This window comes from Rhinatrema bivittatum, chromosome 7 (genome assembly GCF_901001135.1).
Source record: "Rhinatrema bivittatum chromosome 7, aRhiBiv1.1, whole genome shotgun sequence".
In the NCBI taxonomy this organism is placed as follows: Eukaryota; Metazoa; Chordata; class Amphibia; order Gymnophiona; family Rhinatrematidae; genus Rhinatrema; species Rhinatrema bivittatum.
Genome location: NC_042621.1, coordinates 296,492,340 through 296,512,479, shown reverse-complemented (window position 1 = coordinate 296,512,479; position 20,140 = coordinate 296,492,340). Strand labels below are relative to the sequence as shown.

The window sequence follows — 20,140 nt, the reverse complement described above, 5'->3', positions numbered from 1 at the left end:
TACATCCAAGTTTGCTCAAGGTCATCTAATATAGTCAAGGTCACTGCCCTCATGGTTAAAGTCCATTCACTCAGGGCTCAGTGCTCCCCCAGAGGTTTGGGCCTCCAGTGAGCTGGGAGCAGTGACTATTGAGTTTTCCCAAATATCTACTGTTATAAAAAGGGATATTCCACCACTATTCAGTGTGCTTTCAAACAATGAAAAAACTATTCAGAAGTGCCTGAAGCTTACAGGATGTGGACCCGCCTAGATGCTGCTCCTAACCAAGCTAGACGACATGTTGTTTTTATTCATCTCCCTGAGACATCCACCCCAACCAAATATCCTCCAGACGAAAGCAGGAGGAAGTCCAGGAAGCAGCCCTTCTGTCTGCATATCTCCCATTCGTTTTTAAGGGAGGAAAAAGTATTTGTTTTATTTCGTTTTTCTCGCATGAAAAGACTCCTTCCTTTTACTCCACCCAATTTCATTACAATGGAATCAGAAATACTCAGGGAAAAGTTGCAAAAACAAAGCCCAGTTTCTTCTTCTTCTTCTTATTTTTTTTAACTACAGGACCACAGTGTCTGCAGCACAGCGCGACACTCGTCTGTTCACAAGCAGCGGTGCAGTTCTTGACTACTGCACGAGAATCTCAACACGCTAGCCATACATGCCAACTCTCCACCCCGACCTCCGCCCGATTCGTACCTCTTGCTATCACTTTCATAAACAAGGGCTCCGAAAACGTTTCAAAAAGTGTATGGGGGGAGGGCTGGGCACAAGGGATGGGTTGGCTTGGGCTGGGTCAGCGGCTGGCATCATATGCACATCCCCAGTTGAAAACCCCTATTACTGTTCACTGTTTTATCTGATATTTATTTAGATGGTTGTTTATTTTACTATAGTATCTTCTTTTTATGTATTTTATGCTGTATTTTTATCTGGTGTGCTTCCTGGAGTGGAGGAATAGCCTAGTGGTCCGAGCGGCGGGCTGAGAACCAGAAAAACCAGCATTCAGATCCCACTGTCGCTCCTTGTGACCTTGGGCAACTGACTTCCGCCTCCCCAATTTAAGATTGTGAGCCCAGAAAATTCAGGACCTAATGGAACCCACTTTGAAGTACCTAAAAAGGAGAGATAGAAATAAATAAGCAAACTTGTGAATTTTAGTAAATTAATTAATACTGGATATTACCTTAGGGAAAAAGTCAATGGAGCTTAATCTGGAAAAAAAAAAAAAAAAGCTAAAACAGCTGCCATCTCCACGTTATTCCTGGGAAAATGTGCATAAAATAATCACCAGATGGAACTTTACACTGGTGAGATTGGTTAAAACGAATGGGAAAGAAGGAAATCAATGCTGGATAAAGCGTAGCATGGACAATGCGTGTTTTCATGATCTGTGACACTGTCCAATTTCCACAGTGAGTTGGAAAGAAAGCGGGGGATCAGATTAAGACGACGACTCATAAAGCCATTCCATTCATGCCCGAGGCATTATTACCGGGTTTACCACCATGTAAGCGAGATTCCCATTCTGCAGCTGCTGGAGCCTCAGTGAGCATTTCCTATGCTAACATCTATAGGACCTCGTCTATGAATTTTCAGTGCGTGGTTGGGTGGGAAGAGGGTGGAGATGTGCTACTATGGGAAAGAAATTAGTGTCAGAGAAATAGGAAAGACGGGCAATTTCCACAGCAGCTGGAAGCTACTCTTAAAATATGTACGCTACTCACGCTAGCGGGTCCACACGATCTAAAGGGCTCGGTCCATTTCCTATTGCTTTATAATGGTACTGAGGATGTGTTTTGCCTTTTCAGGTCCTTGCCTTCTTTCAATCTGGAGCTTGTGGGGGAAGTAGGATTTGTTACCCGTACTTATCTGAAGAACCTCGCCGTGAAAAAGAAGGGAAAAAAATTGAAAGCATGATTTGCATTAAAAATATGGCTTTCTTTTGACTCACGATGGATTGGGCACTGCTATCATTTGTTTCTTCTCGCTCCGATTTAAAAAGAGGAGTTGTTTCAAATTTGTTGAATATCCTAACAAAAAAATACAGAAACTTCTCTTTTCAAAAAAAAAATAAATTAAAAATGACCAAAAAAAGAATCCCCCAAACAGTCTGATTCAGCACCGCATGCGTCTAGTAAAGCTGTAAAATGCTAAGGTGTGGCCATCCTCCTAAGTTGCGTGTCTTTATTTACTCATACACTTTTTTTAAGCTAAAGGCATGCACCTTTTAGTCTGTCGTGCGCCCTATTTTAAACGTCTCCTTCCTTGCTGTATCGTACTTGTCTGTGCGCAGGGATTCTGATAATGACCAGTACAGCAGTGCCCAGACTGCTCAAACTCGTATTGGGGGTCACAGCAAACTTTAAACACTCCTCGGAAATAAAACGCAAATCGTGAGTGGACCCACTCATCAACCTGTCTCACTGCTGACTGCAACCTCTGGAAGGAAGGCTTTGCTAGCAGCTGCTGATTCAGTCGGCAGGTAAACATGGACTGGCCTCATCTTGGGCAATCAATCAAGGTTATAAATAATAACCGGTCCCTTCCAAGCCTGGAACCGCCCATTCCAGCTTCCAAACCTGACCTTGCCACTTAGACAGAAGGAGAATCTCTGTTATTTGTCTGTGGTATTTTAACCATTTAATATACTACTTTGGCAGTATTTTTAACCACTTCATGTATTGCGGTAGCAGCACACATGCACAAGTTGTCATGCCGCTAAAGTTTCCTGAATCTGAATCCAGTTGCAACCCTGATATCCGGACCTGTTCTAGACTTTCAGATATTACAGCAACCAGCACAAGGTGTGCTGATAGAAAGCCCGCCAGGAAAGCAAGAGGCAACTCCCATCGAGGGTGAGCCCACGCTCTCAGGGATACCTGAAGGACGCAAGTGCCTGGGACGGGCGTTTAAAGGACAGGCAACAGCACACAGGGTAGGGAAGAAAGACAGCACATACCACAGTGTTCGTCTCCTCCGAAGCCGACGAGACAGACGCAGTGATACTTGTCCAATCCCTCGGGGACACAGGTGCCTCCGTTCCGGCAGGGCTGAGAATCACATGGGTCTGCAGGAAGGGAACTGGTCAATCAGTCTGAGCAAGGGTAAAATTCACACACTGTCTTATCCCCGTAAAAAAATGAAGCCCACTATTAGTACATTCATTATAAGGCACCCATGCAGGAGTTAAGAACATGCCATACTGGGTCAGACCAAGGGTCCATCAAGCCCAGCATCCTGCTTCCAACAGTGGCCAATCTAGGCCATAAGAACCTGGCAAGTACCCAAACACTAAGTCTATTCCATGTTACCGTTGCTAGTAATAGCAGTGGCTATTTTCTAAGTCAACTTAAATAATAGCAGGTAATAGACTTCTCCTCCAAGAACTTATCCAATCCTTTTTTAAACACAGCTATACTAACTGCACTAACCACATCCCCTGGCAACAAATTCCAGAGTTTAATTGTGCATTGAGTGAAGAAGAACTTTCTCCGATTAGTTTTAAATGTGCCCCATTCTAACTTCATGGAGTGCCCCCTAGTCTTTCTATTATCCGAAAGAGTAAATAACAGATTCACATTTACCCATTCTAGACCTCTCATTATTTTATAAACCTCTATCATATCCCGCCTCAGCCGTCTCTTCTCCAAGCTGAAAAGTCCTAACCTCTTTAGTCTTTCCTCATAGGGGAGCTGTTCCATTCCCCTTATTTTGCTAGCCCTTCTCTGTACCTTCTCCATCACAATTATATCTTTTTTTGAGATGTGGCGACCAGAATTGTACACAGTATTCAAGGTGCGGTCTCACCATGGAGAGATACAGAGGCATTATGACATTTTCCGTTTTATTCACCATTCCCTTTCTAATAATTCCCAACATTCTGTTTGCTTTTTTGACTGCCGCAGCACACTGAGCTGACAATTTCAATGTGTTATCCACTATGACACCTAGATCTCTTTCTTGGGTTGTAGCACCTAATATGGAACCCAACATTGTGTAACTACAGCAAGGGTTATTTTTCCCTATATGCAACACCTTGCACTTGTCCACATTAAATTTCATCTGCCATTTGGATGCCCAGTTTTCATGTCACGTCACTGTGCAGAATGCTCTATACATATATTTATATGGCTGTTCCAGTTTCTTTCTTCACCCCCTACCGCACACAGTGCATTTCAATAGAAGAGCAGGTCCTGGAGTCAAAAGTCCCAGAGAGAAATTATATGGGGTAGCTATTCAAAGCTGGCCGTGAAAGTAACTTAACTGGTTAGATCTGATCCTGGCTAAGTTACGATGTATGTTCAGCAGCATGGCAAAGCTGCTGAACATACATATCTTTCCTATGCACTGTTACCTCCTGATAAAGCCAGGGGCAACTGGCATTTCCAGACTCACAACATGCACTGGAGCTCGATGCCTGCTGGCATCAAAAGGGTTAAAGGCAGAGGGCGTCTTTAAAACCGGGGCACGAAAACCCCCGGCGCACTCCACGGACCCTTAACACATTCCTGCCTGCTGGAACCCCTTTAATACTCAGGTCCCCAAGGGAGGTTCAATCAGGGAAGGAGAATCCGAAGGACGCGAGCATGAAAGGGGACAAGCAGCAGGGGGTGGTCTTCCCGGAGCTGCGACACAGGGGCAGCGGAGGACGCGCCAGCGCGGCGATCAACGGACCCCAAACGTTCAGGGCCCGGAGCTCTGCAATTCTTCACCACATATTTTAAAAGGCGAGATTTCATTTCGTAAATTCAGAAACTTGGTGAAGGGCTTCTTTGTTCGGTGGGCTTTCAATTAAATGATTGTTATTTGATCAGGAGTCCACTGAAGGTTTGATGGTCAGGCACAAGTCAAGTTTTATTTCTTTAGTTTATAATCTGATTGGATGTTTGCAGGTGCAATGTCATTCAGTTCTGGAGGTGCTGTGCAGAGCTCATTGCTGTTGATTGGTTTAAATGTCTGATTTATTTTATGTTATGTCTTTTAAAAGAGGAAAAATATGATTCCAAAACAATCGTATCACCTATTACTTGAGGGAATCATTATAATACAAACAAATCATCTTCTAAATTCAATAATAAGTTAATGAATTGATGAAAACAAACATTAAAATGTATCACAAAAATTTAATATCATAGATACAGTGAAATTAAACTCAGTACATTTATTTATTTATAGTTTTTTTTATACTGACATTCGTTTAGTAACATCACGTACATTGTCATATGACACAAGTCTCTGAAAACTAACTCTGTTCTAAAAATCATTCACACACATACATTCATACTTGCAAACACAGCTACAAAATACATTTTGAAAATTACATCAACCATGACAACATGTAAGTATTGAACATACTAAAGAAAGAGCTCAAAATAGAACTCCTATGTAAGGAGATGAGACAATTGAGTCACTTCACTGAATATAACAATGTTTCAATGGAAAACAATGTGATTAAGCATCAACAGATAAACAATGTAACAAATTGTAACAAATACTTTTAACCACTGAAACCTGTTGTGCAATGTTACAAAAAAACTCAATACAGCTGATAGATTGTATCCCACACCTCAATATTTGATTGTTGATGAATGACCGCTCGCTGTTACAATCGGATGTATGACGTGCCAACAAAGAACAAATTCTCTTTGTTTCACCATGTAGTGTTGCAATCATGATGGAGGGAGCGCTAGGGGGCGCTCCCCAATGTGGGATTAGGAATGTATGCCCTTGCAGTGAGACATCCCTGCTGGGAAGACTGGAGATCCTGACCCTTTACCGGACCTGCACGCTTCCGTGACTCCACCAATGCAATGGTGGTCTCTGAATGGTCCTCCGACCGTTCCAAGCCCTTTCAGACTACCGCTGGGAAGTGGCGAGAAGCAGCAGGCTGGACAGAGGTCAAGGCGTTCAAAGACATCTGACACAGGATGAAGACTCAGGCGTTGAGGAAGACGAAGACTCTGGCATGGCAAGGCAGACAAAGACTATGGCATGGCAAGGCAGATGAAGACTCAGGACCTGTGCTGAAGCACGCCCTCCACAGCCAACCAAGGCCAGGCACAGACCACGCCAAGAACAGGCAAGGCAGAGTTCATTTGAGGACAGAGGCAAGGGTTGAAAAAGAGACAAGAACTCCAAAGATCCGGATAGGATCAGAACCCCAGGCTCCAAGGCTCGGCATGCAGAACTCGGAGCGGAGGCTCGGAGACTGACTAGAACAGAGGCTGGAACCAGGAACATCAGAAGGTCCGGGGACTTACGCTGCCAATCAGGGAACAGGAACAAGGCAGGTCAGACAAGGGATGAGATGACTCCATGGCACCATCGGATGGAAAGATCCACCAGCACCCTACACACCCCAGCAGGGGTGGTCACGGACCACTGGGCCTCTATGCGCCCTACTCAGCCCAGCTGGGCTGGTCACGGACCATGAGGGATGGGTCAGAGTGGAGCTGAGGACATCTGGACAAAGACATCAGGAACAGATAGGCATCGGAACAGGCAGACATCAGAATAGGTGGACATCTGGACATCAGGAACGGATGGACATCTGGACATCAGGAACAGACAGGCATCGGAACACGGATGAAGACATCAGGCTGGAACGGAACATCAATGGAGAACATCTGGAACAAGGATGAAGACGAGAGACCAAGGAATGAAGATGATGAGGGATCCCACATAGAACATAGTGCCTTGGAGAAGCTGGAAGTCGTGGAGTCCTAAGGAGGACTTGCTCCTTGCGAAAGCGAGGAAGGACTGACCTGAGGAGCCTTTTGTAGGCTGAAGAGGCGGATCCAGGAAGTGAGGTCATCCAGGGCCCACTCCCTCACTGGCTCTTCAAGAAGGGCAGAGAAATGCGGCCCCGCGCCTAGGGAAAGGCAGGAAGAGAAGCAGCAGGACCCTGGACAGCGGCCCTGCTGTGCGAGGAGGAGTCGGAGCTGGGCTGTGCAGGCCCCGACGTAGGAGGCGGCTTCCTGCCGCTGAAGAGGAGGTCCTAGGGTGGCTCCTGCCGCAAGAAGACTCTGGGGACTACGGCCTCCGGACTGCGCTGAAGCGGAGGAAGAAGACCAGCTTGCGGCAGCTCCCCACCGCGCTGAACTCCGGGGGCGGCTCCATGAAGTGAAGAACACCGGCACTGGCAGGGCTGGCCTGTCTGCCATCCCAGGACCCCAGCAGTGGCCCCAGCCGCAGGAAGAGAAGGTAGCGGCCTCTGGGCCACATAGGAAGACACAGCACAGCTCCGGCCACAAGGGAGAGCCCCGGCGCAGCTCCTGCCGTGTCAGCATGATGGCAGCCTCCTGCCGCTGCAGGGAACGCTAGCACGGCTCCCACTGCCGGTAGGACCACCTCAGGGGCTCGAGCCGGCTGGCCTGAAGAAGGTAAGAGCCTGCTCGCGGCCTTGCCATGAGCAGGATCACAACAGTCGGCTTCCTCAGGGGGATATTTATCAACCAAATTTGAATTATGGAGCGATTAGCAGGCAATATCAGATTCAAGAAAGAATGGAGAAAGAATTTCCCAGCACATCTGACATCTATAAGTGAAATACAATTATACACTAATGATTAACTGCAAAAAATAAAAAATAAAGTGAATAACTCGAATATAAAAATGTCACCTAATGTCTTGTGTGTCTTTTATGATCATAACAACATATTCAGAAAACATTTAGGAGTGAACACGATCTCTCCCTAACTATCTGAAAAATAACAAGATTTTTAAATTAGTGTACTAATTCACATTATATAGAGTCTATATAATGTGACTATGTCACATTATATAGAGACTATGCAATCATAATCATAATCCCAACAGAAGTAAGAATGCAACGCAACTTAAAAGCATTCAAAAAAGACTTGAAAACTTGGCTGATCATCAAAGCTTACACAAAGACACCCTAGATCACCCAACAACCCACCTGCAACAGAACACCCAAACGGACACAAACATGATCAGCTCCAAAGACAACAAAACACTGTTATCATCTACAGCTGAGACTGCCACATCACTTATCACATCATTGCTCTGGACTGCCACCTGCTGTTACCTGACTGTAACTACTGTACTCTTACCCGATTGTACCTATACCCGTAAAACTCAACAAATAAATAAATAAATGTTGATCACCTTTGTACTCTCCATCTAAACTATCCTTCCTTTGAAAAATAAATAAAAATAAAATAAGGTATAAGTGTCCAACTTTACCTCTAGTTCATGAATTGTTTAAAGCAGAGAGTATAACACGATGCAATGAAAAACATCAATGCTGCTTTTGACTGTTGTGTCCATTGACAACCTAGTGCAAAACATTCAGAATTTCAAAGTACTTGAAAAAATCTGATGGCTAAACAAAAAAGAAAATCAATTGGTGGTTAGTGCAGTTAGTATAGCGGTGTTTAAAAAAGGATTGGATAAGTTCTTGGAGGAGAAGTCCATTACCTGCTATTAAGTTCACTTAGAGAATAGCCACTGCCATTAGCAATGGTTACATGGAATAGACTTAGTTTTTGGGTACTTGCCAGGTTCTTGTGGCCTGGATTGGTCACTGTTGAAAACAGGATGCTGGGCTTGATGGACCCTTGGTCTGACCCAGTATGGCATTTTCTTATGTTCTTATGTTCTTAATTGAATTGTACAGGTGCTTTCAAACATTCTATAAATCAAATATAAGAAACCATAAAGAACGCTCCAAAGGAAATGTCAATCCTGATACTCACCAACACTGCCAGACATGGGACGTCATACATCAGTTTGTAACAGCGAGCGGTCATTCATCAACTTGAAGTATTGAGGTGTGGGATACAATCTATCAGCTGTATTGAGTTTTTTTGTAACATTGCACAACAGGTTTCAGTGGTTAAAAGTATTTGTTACAATTTGTTACATTGTTTATCTGTTGATGCTTAATCACATTGTTTTCTATTGAAACATTGTTATATTCAGTGAAGTGACTCAATTGTCTCGTCTCCTTACATAGGACTTCTATTTTGAGCTCTTTCTTTAGTATGTTCAATACTTACATGTTGTCATGGTTGATGTAATTTTCAAAATGTATTTTGTAGCTGTGTTTGCAAGTATGAATGTGTGTGTGTGAATGATTTTTAGAACAGAGTTAGTTTTCAGAGACTTGTGTCATATGACAATATATGTACTGAGTTTAATTTCACTGTATCTTTGATATTACATTTTTGTGATACATTTTAATAAGTTTGTTTTCATCAGTTAACTGATTATTGAATTTGGAAGTTGTTTGTATTATTATGATTCCCTCAAGTAATAGATGTTATGTCTTTTAACATCTTATGCATTTTTAATTCATTATTTTATTGTGTTAAGTCTGGATTTTATGATTGTTTTCTTGGAAAGCAGACAGGAATTCTGATTGGCGGTATGTAACTATTTAAATAAATAATGTTGTCCGGAGGTTCATGGACGGAAGGTCGGCGGTCAGTCACTGAGCAGGAAATTACGGATTCCGTTCCATTTCAAAGCCTGACCTTGGCATGGGTCAAAGTTTGGGTCATACCTGGACACACGGTTCTGTAGCACCTGCTGGGATGTTTTCTGTACAACTTTTTCCAGCTGATATAAAAGGAAGAGAAAATTTGTTATAAAACAGGCTTAATCCACCAGGGCTGTGACAAAACTGAGCATTAGAGCTTAGAGGCAAGCGCCGTGTTATTAAGGATCAGGCAGCTCCAGGTCTTCAGGGATGGGCTGAGCACACAACTACAGGTCCCTAAACGCACGGGGGTAAAACCAGGACTGCCTCAGCCTGTCCCGTAGGACTCAGAGTCGTCGCATTACCCATTGGTTTTTGCCAGGCCAAGGAGATTCCAGTCTTCAAAATATCAACTTCTTTGTTCCTTAACTCTATTCTTTTGGTCTTATTCCTAGACCTCCTTTCTGTTTTACCTGTATGCTTTATTTCTTTGGTATTTAGATTTTTTGAGTATTAAAGAGGTGTGCATCTCAACTATGGCCACATCCACTGCTTTTAATCCTTTAAAAAATGAATTTATAAAAGGTATTTTGTGCCTACCTGTAGGCACAGGTTTTGGAGATTGGCAAGCTTGAGCAGGCAGAGAGATTTTATGATTCTGAGACTTAAGCTGCCCATCATGTTTGGGATTGAAAAGAAATCTGATGTCACTATTGGAGGATTTCACAGGGGATTTTCTACCTTTCCTGGATTACCACACAGATAGAGCCATTAGGCACAAGAGCATCAGATGTGCCATTCAAAGGTCCACTGACACCAGCATCCTGCCAATCCGGGCCACAAGTACCCAACAGACACCAATGAGTAGAGCCAAGTCTCGTAACTCACACCCAGTTATAAATGGAGGCTTCCTCAAGTATATCTGGCTAATAATGGTTTATGGACTTCCCCCAGGAATATGTCTCAACTCCTTTTAAACCTCGCTGTGCCAGATGCCTTGACCACATCCTCCGGCAACAAATTCCACAACTTGATTGTGTATTGAGGCAACTGGAAGATGGTTGGGTTGCAAGGACCTTGGGGTCTTCCATTAGCAAAACTGGCCACAGAGCTACCTGTAGAGAGGTTAGACAATTCCCTGGAGCAACACAGGGAAATGGTTTCTCCCAGGGTTCTTAGGAAAATAATGGATCCAGAAAAAAAGATTACAGCCTGTCATAATGAGCAGGGTTAATCCAGGACTAGCTTCACCCCCAGTGCACACAAGGAGCTGTAGTATCTTTGGGAAATCAATGGGACAATCAGAGTTACAAGTCCATACATGCACGGGGTAAAACCAGGACTGGGTCAGCCTGTTCTTGATGGCATGGATCAGAAACCGAAGTATGGAGCTACCAACAAAGTGAAACTGGCAAGTGTACAGACACCGTGAGTGAGCTCTTTCTGGTCTCACTCAGGAACGCCGACCAGCTCACTACTGCTCGGGAGCCAGCTTCATGACCAGCTCTAGATAGCACAGAGACACGGCCTGCAGCCCCCATTAGAAACCTGAAGATGGAAAATTGTCTCCAAATGTTATCAGTTCGACCACTCAAATAGTTCTTTAAAATGTTTTCTGGATGTGATCTGGGCTGCAATTAAGTCGCTTGAGAAAGCAATAATAAATTTAACCAAACACATGTTGAAGGTCAAAAGAAAACATCAGAAATAGAGAAAAAAGTCTTAACTAATCAGGCTAATTTAGAGATTCAAGAACACCGTTTGGGTAAAATAGAACATATCCAAAACAATTTGGTTAAAGGTGAAACATCAAGTATGAGGAAACTAGAATATATGGAAAACAATCTTAGGTATTCTAATATAAGAGTGCTAAATTTTCCTTTCATAAGAATGATTTCCCCGAAGGATATGTTTAAAGAATATTTACTACATATATTAAAGTTACCTGAACAGGCTATGCCTGCTATTGCAAAAATTTATTATATTGCTAAAAAATCTGTTACAAGAGAAGTGCAGCAAGAGCAATCAATTAATTTATCAGATATTTTAGAATCTACTCTTGATACAGTAATAACAGCACGAGAAACTCTTTTTGTCTCCTTCTTGTTCCCACATGAGAGAGATACAATTCTGCGTCTATTTTTACGTAATAGATCGTTACACTTTCATGGTCAACAGATCTGGATTTATCCAGATCTGTCTAGGGTAACACAGGTAAGGAGACAGGAATTTCTCAAATTAAAGTCTGCAACCCTATCAAGGGGAGCTAGATTTATGCTAAGATATCCATGCAAATGTGAAATCTGGTATAAAGATCAAAAGTATGTATTCTTTGAAGTTCTAGCTCTACAGACATTCCTAGATTCACATCCCCAAAATGCAGAAAATGGGTGAGAGCATAGATATAGAAATTGTTGTCATCTCTATTTGCCTAAAATAATGGTATTTATTTCCATTATACCTTGCAACTTTTCGCTTATTTTGATTCTTCTTCAATGGTATACGTTTTTCTTTAGATATTACTGTTATTTGATTATAAGGGTAATTAATGATATATTGCTTTATTTTGATACTTTATTTGTAAAATTGCATATTATTTGTTTTGCCTGTTATAATTCAAGAAAATTAAAATAAACAAAAAAAACACTTTATAAATTCTTTAAGCGCAATGCACCAGCACTAGGGATGTGCTTTCATTTCATTTCGTTTTGAAAAGGAAATCAAAGAAAAACAGCAGCAGCCAACCCTGAGGCCCCCTCCCCCAAAATCATGACTGTAAAAAGTAAACACATGTTCCCCGGGCCTCTTGCCCCTGACCAGGATCCCCCTCCCCCAGCTTAGGTGCAATCATAGGCGCGTTCACCGGGCAGGAGTTACCCCCATGTGTTCCTGCCCTGCCGGGGCTCTGTTCAATACGGTGCAGGAGCTGGGGGGTGGGTGGAAGAGGGAATCCTGGTGGGTAGGGGAGATGGGGGAAAGACCTGGTGGGGCTCTCTTTTATTTTTTTAGAATTATGATTTTGGCAGTGGGGGGAGGGGGGGGGAGGTACTGAGGCTCGCTGCTGGTGCCTATTTTATTTCTAAATGAAATGGGATGAAAATTCGCCACCAAGGAACTGGAACCGAAACACAGCTTGCAGACCCTTAAAGCGCACTGTAGCATTAAGTTATCTGATGGCTCCGAAGGAACAAGAATGCATTTCAAAGACTACAAGTTCCACAATGCAATGGGAGAGAAATGCAGCAACGCAGGACTGGCTTAGCTTTTCCTTGATGACCTGGAGCTGTCTGGGGAGCCTACGGTAGGGGACAGGGCAGGCTGACCTGTAAAAGGGGCAGAGGGCCACAGACCCAGCGCTCCGTCTCTTGGCTCCTTTCCAGCACATGTAGTTCCCCATTAACTCTTTCCTTGCCTCCAGGGTCTTCCGTTCGCAGAGGAGCAATTCAATCTTGCATCCTGTTTAGGACACAAAGCATCAAGGTTTTAAAGGCCACCCCCACTCTGTAAGGCGGCCACCTGCGTGGTCCTGGAGCGTTACCTGGGGGCACGGCGCTGCAGACTGAAGTAGTGGTCAGGGCGCTGGACAGCCCGTTCACCGCATCGTCCACGTGCTCTGCGGACAGCACGTGCTGTTCCACGGGCTCACTGGCCAGAGAGTGCAGCTCCTCCCACCTGCGCAGCAAAACACGCCATTGAGAGCTAAGTCTGCCGACCACTACAGCCACGTCCCTGAACCCAGAAAAACATCGGGTTTTTTGTTTGTATTTCTTTTATACACACTGCGGCTCTGGGAGAGGGACTGCTAGCATGATAAGAGGGGGGGGGGGGGGGGGGAAGAGGACACAAAGTCTTGGACTAGCACCCGAAGGACAGGAAACGGTGGACAAGCCCCTAGCGGTGCCTCCAGCACAGCCTGTTAACCTGTAAGTGGCACGAGGCTTGGTGGAAGGGGAGGACCTCTCCTCTTTTGGGGGCATAAGCCCAGAAACAGTGGGGGGGGGGGGGGGCAGGCTGGGCATCCTTTCTCACACCGCACAGGAAGCGTTTCCTTCTCGCCCTCCCACCACCACCACCACCACCACGACCACAACGGCGCAGGAACCGGAGAGTTACCCAACAGGCTTTAAAGCTGACCCAGTATGGGCAGAGGAACCAAAAAGATCCAGGGTACAGGCCCATAAGCTCTCCCCTTCCCTCCCCCCCCCCAGAGATTTTGATAATTAACTCATCGCATCAACAACTCCTCCCCCCCCTCCCAGAACAAATGCTAAATTCTGAATGACTTCTGTTCTCATCAGGGAGTCGTCCTGCATGACCCGTGACAGGGAAGCCGCCCAGCTAGCCCGATCCCAGCGGGGGTCCCATGGCTCTCTCCATGCCCGCCTCTTACCTCCCTCCATGCGGAGACAGGACCCCCCTGCAAACATCGTCACAAAGTCAGTGGCGTCTCTAGACAGAAGGACTTTCTGTGCAACAACGAAAACCCCTGGCAGATTCAACCATCCAAGAAAACTACCACTAAAATTATTCAAGGGCACCAATCAATGAAGTTCTACGTTTAGGAACGAATCTGGGGCCTCCCAGTATAAACCCTGCCCTGTGTTCACAGAAGCTCCCACAACAATGGACGCAGAGCAGAACTAGGACAGTTCCCTTTACCACTCACCACAGAAAAATAATACTCAGCTTCTATTGTCACCTCACTGTCACAGCAACACATTAGCAGCTCACCTCAGCAACACTGTGTAATAATTACAAAACATGTACTCAGAGCCTATAGCAAACCTGCCATACCATAACCTACTAACTGCCAGACTCAAAAGGGAATAACCCTACCCATGAAAAGGGAACACTGCAGATATTACACCAGGCCCTAAAACACCAATACACCTCCTATTGATAAAACAGAACAAGCCCAGCTGCTAAAGATCCCTGCACAGAAACTACACACTAGCAGAATATCTTGCCTCAGTCAAATGCAAAACCCAGGCAGATCCTCACCAAATACAGAATAAAGACAAAGTATAAATAAAAACATACAGACAGAAACTAAACTGGAAACCACAACAAGTCAGACTCTCTATGCAGTGCACCAGCAATGGAAAAACAAAAACACCATCATTCCTTGTTCAACATCAAACACAATCAAGAAATATAAAACATCAACCATACCAATAAAAAGAAATATGTCAAATCAGCCAATGAAAAGAACATCATCTAATAATTAAAAAAGCATATAAAAATGTTTAAAAACTTACCAAACATCAATAAAATATTTCAAAACATCAAATAACTCCCAATAATTAAAACTAATAAGGATTTTAAAAAATCTCCCACTCTCTCTACCTGGGAGCTTTTTAGATCTCCAGTCACCTTGAGACTGTCGTAGATTGGGGGGGGGGGGGGGTGCAAAAACTTTATCCTCTCTTTCACATACACACTCAAGAACACACACAGGCATTCTCTCTCACTCAAACCCACACACAGGCACTCTCTCACTCTCTCTCACACACACACACACAAAGCACTCTCTCTCACATACACAGGAACTCCCACTCAAACCCACACACATAGGCAATCTCTCTCTCTCTCACACACACACACAGGCATACTCTCACCCACACACAGACACTCTCTCACTCAAACATACACAAATTTAATTTAATTTGACAAAACATCACCTCAATAGGTTAATCTTATGGCCCCCTTGCCTGGCCTGTGTGTTTTGACACTCTTATAGAATAAGAGGTGCAGGCCAGGCAGGTGTGACATTCTAAAATCTAGCGTCTCACCTTGGAAACCTGACTCCCACCGCAAAGATTGTGACGGCGCTCTCCTTCAGCTCTCGGGCCGACGGCAGCACTTGGCCCTGGGATCTCCCATCGGACAGCAGGATGAGAATTTTGGGGACGGAGGAGCCTCTTCCACCAGGGAAACCCTTCCGCAGGACGTACTTCAGAGCCAGGCCCGTCTCTGTGCTCCCACCTCTAAGAGAGAGGAGAATGCAGTTGTCACAGGCCTGATCCTCCCCAGCACAGGGGACAGAGGAAGGGCAGGGGGTAAGGGGGAAATGTCTGAAGCACAAGTGGGTTTATATGAAAGCAAATACGCGGTATTTACCAGGGACACAAAACAGACTTCTTAAAAAAACTCTCAAATGCTTACGCCATGACAAATTTCCAGAAATTATTAGCCAAATAGAATTTCTGCTTTGATTCCGACCCGGGGCGGATCGCAGGAAAATATCAGCCTGGGGGATTTTTTCAAAACCGACCCATGGGGTATCTGATGCCCTCATTGACTTTCCCTGCAGCTCATGTGTTAACCGCTCCCAAAAGCAGGTCAAGTCACCCCTGGAACCCGGCAGAATTGAGCCAAAATACCTGCAAAATAAACGTCATCGTTCCTAAATAACTAAGAAGCTGAGCACATTCCAGACCAGGGGTGAGCAGAGCCGCAGCCCCCGTTCCCTCCATGCAAATTGGTTGGGCCCCCTACACCTTTGCTCATCATATCCTGGCTTCCTGGTCTGGATCTTGAACCAGTTGCAAGTAATGACTCTGCCAGCCAGTGTCAGACACACACGCTCAGTCGCAAACAGACGTTTAGATTGCAGAAACTTTATCAGCACATAAACACTGACACCCACAAAGGCACACACTCTTTCTCAGACACAAAGACAAACCCATACAGAGAGAGAGCGTGTGTGTGGCTCTGTGTCAGACGGGGGGCGGGGTCTTGTCATCACATTTAGATGTTGTTAGTGCCAAGGAACGTTGCCCCTTATGGCAGTCCTGAAAGAGGCTCAGCTTTGGATTCAGGACGTTTCACTGGCACGGGGTTGGCACAGCAACGCATTAAGAGGATAAATATCCAACAGCCCGCGCTGCGGTACAGTCTCTCCGAGCGAGCGCCGTTCATCGCACGCGCAGACTTTACCAAGGATCTCCCAAATCCTGGGGTAAGAGGCCCAGTGCGCGCTCGGGTTCGCTTGCGTAAGGTTACGTCTCCTCTTCGCAGGGCGTAACTGAGGCGCGGCAGCCTTACGCACACAGAGAACGCCTCTGCTCCGTACCAATAAAGGGGGAGGAGAAAGCGGGTTACTCGTGTACTCTCACGCACCCCGAGCCATCCTCAGGCATAAACCCGCGATTCCTGTGCCTAAAAGGACCTTTGAAAGTGAAACCCTTCCAAGAGGATAAATCTCAAAGGCATTTCCCGGGGTGGACGTGAGCTTTTAGCAAACCGCCCGCTCTCGAGGAGGGTCTTAGCGCATGCGTGGGGGCCTCTGTCTGTGTAAGGGGAGGGGCTCCTGGGGACGCGGAGACGACAGAAGTTACTGCACGGTACAAAAAGCGAAGATCTGAAAAAAGGAAATTACTAACATTAAAAAAAAAAAAAAAGCCAAACAAATATTTCTGTACCTCCATTTCAGCCTCTTCTTCTTCCAAAATTTCCACCTGTAACGGAAATAACACTTTCGCCAAACGGAGCCCTACCTGAACGCGATGTTCTTGGTCTCCCGCTTGACCTCCTGCCGGGTGGAGTGGGCGTCGAGCGGGAACTCCAGCCGGGGGGAGGCGCTGTACTGTAGGACCCCCACTCTGACCTGAAAACGGGAGGGGGCGGGGGAGGCCTCGTCGTTAAGACAGGAAAGGCACGGAGGGACCCGCCATGCTGAAACCCCAAACGTTCACAAAAGCCGAGAGCAGCGTCCCCAGGCCACGACCTCCGCTGGCACACCTAACCTCTGGCACGGGAGCAGGAGGGAAGCCCCCGTCCCGTGCTGTCTCTTCCCCTGCACGGTGTCACCGCCTCACGCCCGCCTTCACCAGGAAACCCCCCCCCAACCTCCATCTCTCCAGCCCTCTGGTTTCAGCTTCCCTTCTCTCTCCTCCCTAACTTTTCAAGCTTCCCCCCCCCTCACTTCCTTTCCATTTTGCTTCCCATCCCCCGCACGTCCTCCCTCAGCCACACAGAGGAGGAGCCTCGGGAGCTGCTTACCCGGGAATTTGAGGATTTCCCTCCCTCAGTGTGGGGAACACCGCATGCGCTGCTGTACAAAGTGCACAGGGTTACCCGCACTGAACACAGGGGCTTCCAGGGGAGGCAACAACATGCGTGTGTGTATATATTTATATATATATATATATATTTATAATTTAACCACAAAGCATATTACAAACAAAAAGTAGTCATCCATTTCCAGAAACACCAATCACAGGTCAAGATTTTCAGAAAACCACTCCTCCCATCCTCCACTCCTCTCCCCTACGCCTCTTAATAACAGGGTAGCAGGTAAAGATGAACAGATTAATGTCTAGAAAGACGGGCTGTTTGTGTGCTCATGACACCATTCAATATGAGCTTTCCAAACATGCAGAAAAGCACAAGGTGCAGACACATCAGATTAACTTTTTTTGTTAGGGTGACGAGAGAATTGGATCAAGGAAGAGCGCTCGATGTGATCTACTTGGATTCAGCAAAGCTTTTGATAAGGTCCCAAGGAAGCTTGGGAATGAGTGCTGAGGTGGTGGCCTGGATCACAAACTGGTTGAAGGACAGAAGACAATGTGTGATGGTAAATGGAACTTACTCTGAAGAGAGAGCGGTGTTAAGCGGAGTACCACAAGGATCGGTGTTGGGATTGGTTCTGTTCAACATCTTTGAGAGTGATATTGCGGACGGGATAGAAGGTAAGGTTTGTCTGTCTGCGTATGATACTAAGATCTGCAATGGAGTGGACACATCTGAAGGAGTGGAGAGAGAATGAAAAGTGAGTTAAGAAAACTTGAAGAGTGGTCGAAGACTTTAAAGCTGAGATTCAATGCAAAGAAGTGCAGAGTCCTGCATCTGGGGTGTGGTAATTTAAAAGAGCTGTATGTGATGAGGGGTGAAAGACTGATGGTGCATGGACTGGCAGAGGAACCTTGGGGTGATAGTTTCTGGGGTTGTGAAGGCAGCGAAGCAATGTGACAAGACGATAGCTAAAGCCAGAAGAATGCTGGGCTGCATAGAGAGAGGAATATCGAGTAAGAAAAGGGAAGTGATAATCCCCTTGTACAGGGCCTTGGTGAGGCCTCACCCGGAGTTCTGTGTTCATTTCTGGAGCCCATATCTCAAAAGGGATAGAGACAGGATGGAGGCAGGATGGAGGTGGTCCAGAGAAGGGCGACCAAAATGGTGGGGGGATCAGTAACGGAAGAGTTGTGAGGAGAGGCTGGAGGATCTGAGTATGTATACCTGGAGGAGAGGAGGTGCAGGGGGATATGATACAGACCTTCAGATACCTGAAAGGTTTTAATGATGCATGAACTATTAACCTTTTCCACTGGAAAGGAAACAGTAGACCTAGGGGTCATGAAATGAATCTCCAGGGGGGACGTCTCAGAACCAAATTCAGGAAATATTTCTTCATGGAGAGGGTGGTGAATGCCTGCAATGCCCTTCCGGAGGAGGTGATGAGGATGAAAACAGTCAAAGAATTCAAAAGGGCCAGGGATAAACACTGCAGACCTCTAGGGTCTAGCTATCTTCATAAATATCACCTTATTACAGCTGTCGTACACTGAGGACAAAAGTTACAATGTCTGCATCTAGCAAGGGTAACTGAGCAACCAAAAAAATAACCCCATGCTGCCCAGCCAGTTTTCATTCTTATTACCAAAGCCCCAGGGTATTCTCTCTTCCCCTCCGCCCACCACCTCTTTTCCTCTTTGGTCTCTACCTCCTCAATGCTCCTGGCCCATCCCTCTCTTGGTAGTAAGGTTCTGTTTACCAACCCTCAGCTTGCCCGTGACACTGGCACGTGTGGCCTTTTTCCATGCACTGTGATACAACACAGGAAGACAAAGGCCACAAAAAGAAGAGAGGAGAGAGGCAAAAGAGAGAGAAAGGGAAGAGCAAGGTTGGGGGAGGAGTCCAAAAGAAAGAGAGGTGAAGGAGAAGGGCAGGAGGGGAAGAAAGAAAAGAGACAGGTTAGGGAAGAAAGGGGAGAGGTTGAGGGACAAATGAAATCAGAACAGGAACAGCTGAAAAGCGGTGAAGTTTTTAAAGTCAAAGTAGCACATCCGATATTGTTCTCAGTAAACAGGTTCCCTTGTCCTTTCTTCTACTGTAGTCTTAGGAACCAACCATTTACTCACCTTGTCGGGACTGATGTCAAGGGTGTCACATAGTTTGATTGCAAAGTGCTTAGACCGTTCAAAGCTTCCTTTGCCGATGCTGTAGGAGCCATCCAGCAGAAAGAGAATATCCACTGAAGCCGAGCACTGCATCACTGCAAAAAAAAAAAAAAATCCAGAACATTCACTAAAAGGTGAACACCAACTTAAGGCAAGCAAACAGAACATCCACCAAAAGAAGAGCATCAAGTTACCACAAGCAAAGAGAACACAAGAAGAGCATCAAGTTACCACAAGCAAAGAGAACAACCACCAAAAGAAGAGCATCAAGTTACCACAAGCAAACAGAACATCCACCAAAAGGTGAGCACAACATCATGGCAAAGATACAACAAAAGGAAAAGCAAGCGCATCATCACAAGCAAAGAAAACATCCACCAAAAGGTGAGCACAACATCATGGCAAACATACAACACATCCAACAAAAGGAAAGCAAAAGGTGAAATCAAGTTTCCGCAAGCAAGCAGAACATCCACCAAAGGGTGAGCACCACATCACATCAAGCAAACAGAACATC

At 45.4% G+C, this 20,140-nt stretch overlaps 1 protein-coding gene across 7 annotated transcripts in view; it reads right to left on the bottom strand.

Annotated features, from left to right (window-relative positions):
- VWA2 (von Willebrand factor A domain containing 2) overlaps positions 1 to 20,140 on the bottom strand; it is a 65,746-nt gene that overhangs the window by 14,004 nt on the left and 31,602 nt on the right. For 6 of the 7 annotated variants that reach the window (XM_029610462.1, XM_029610461.1, XM_029610460.1 and 3 more), the window contains 7 exons: positions 19,585 to 19,718; positions 16,939 to 17,048; positions 15,232 to 15,426; positions 12,978 to 13,111; positions 12,763 to 12,895; positions 9,524 to 9,579; positions 2,954 to 3,061 (listed from right to left, as the gene is read on the bottom strand). In XM_029610462.1, the coding sequence (XP_029466322.1) occupies positions 2,954 to 3,061; positions 9,524 to 9,579; positions 12,763 to 12,895; positions 12,978 to 13,111; positions 15,232 to 15,426; positions 16,939 to 17,048; positions 19,585 to 19,718 (870 nt within the window). The remainder of the gene's footprint in view (positions 1 to 2,953; positions 3,062 to 9,523; positions 9,580 to 12,762; positions 12,896 to 12,977; positions 13,112 to 15,231; positions 15,427 to 16,938; positions 17,049 to 19,584; positions 19,719 to 20,140) is intronic. The other variant, XM_029610464.1, reaches the window with a different exon arrangement.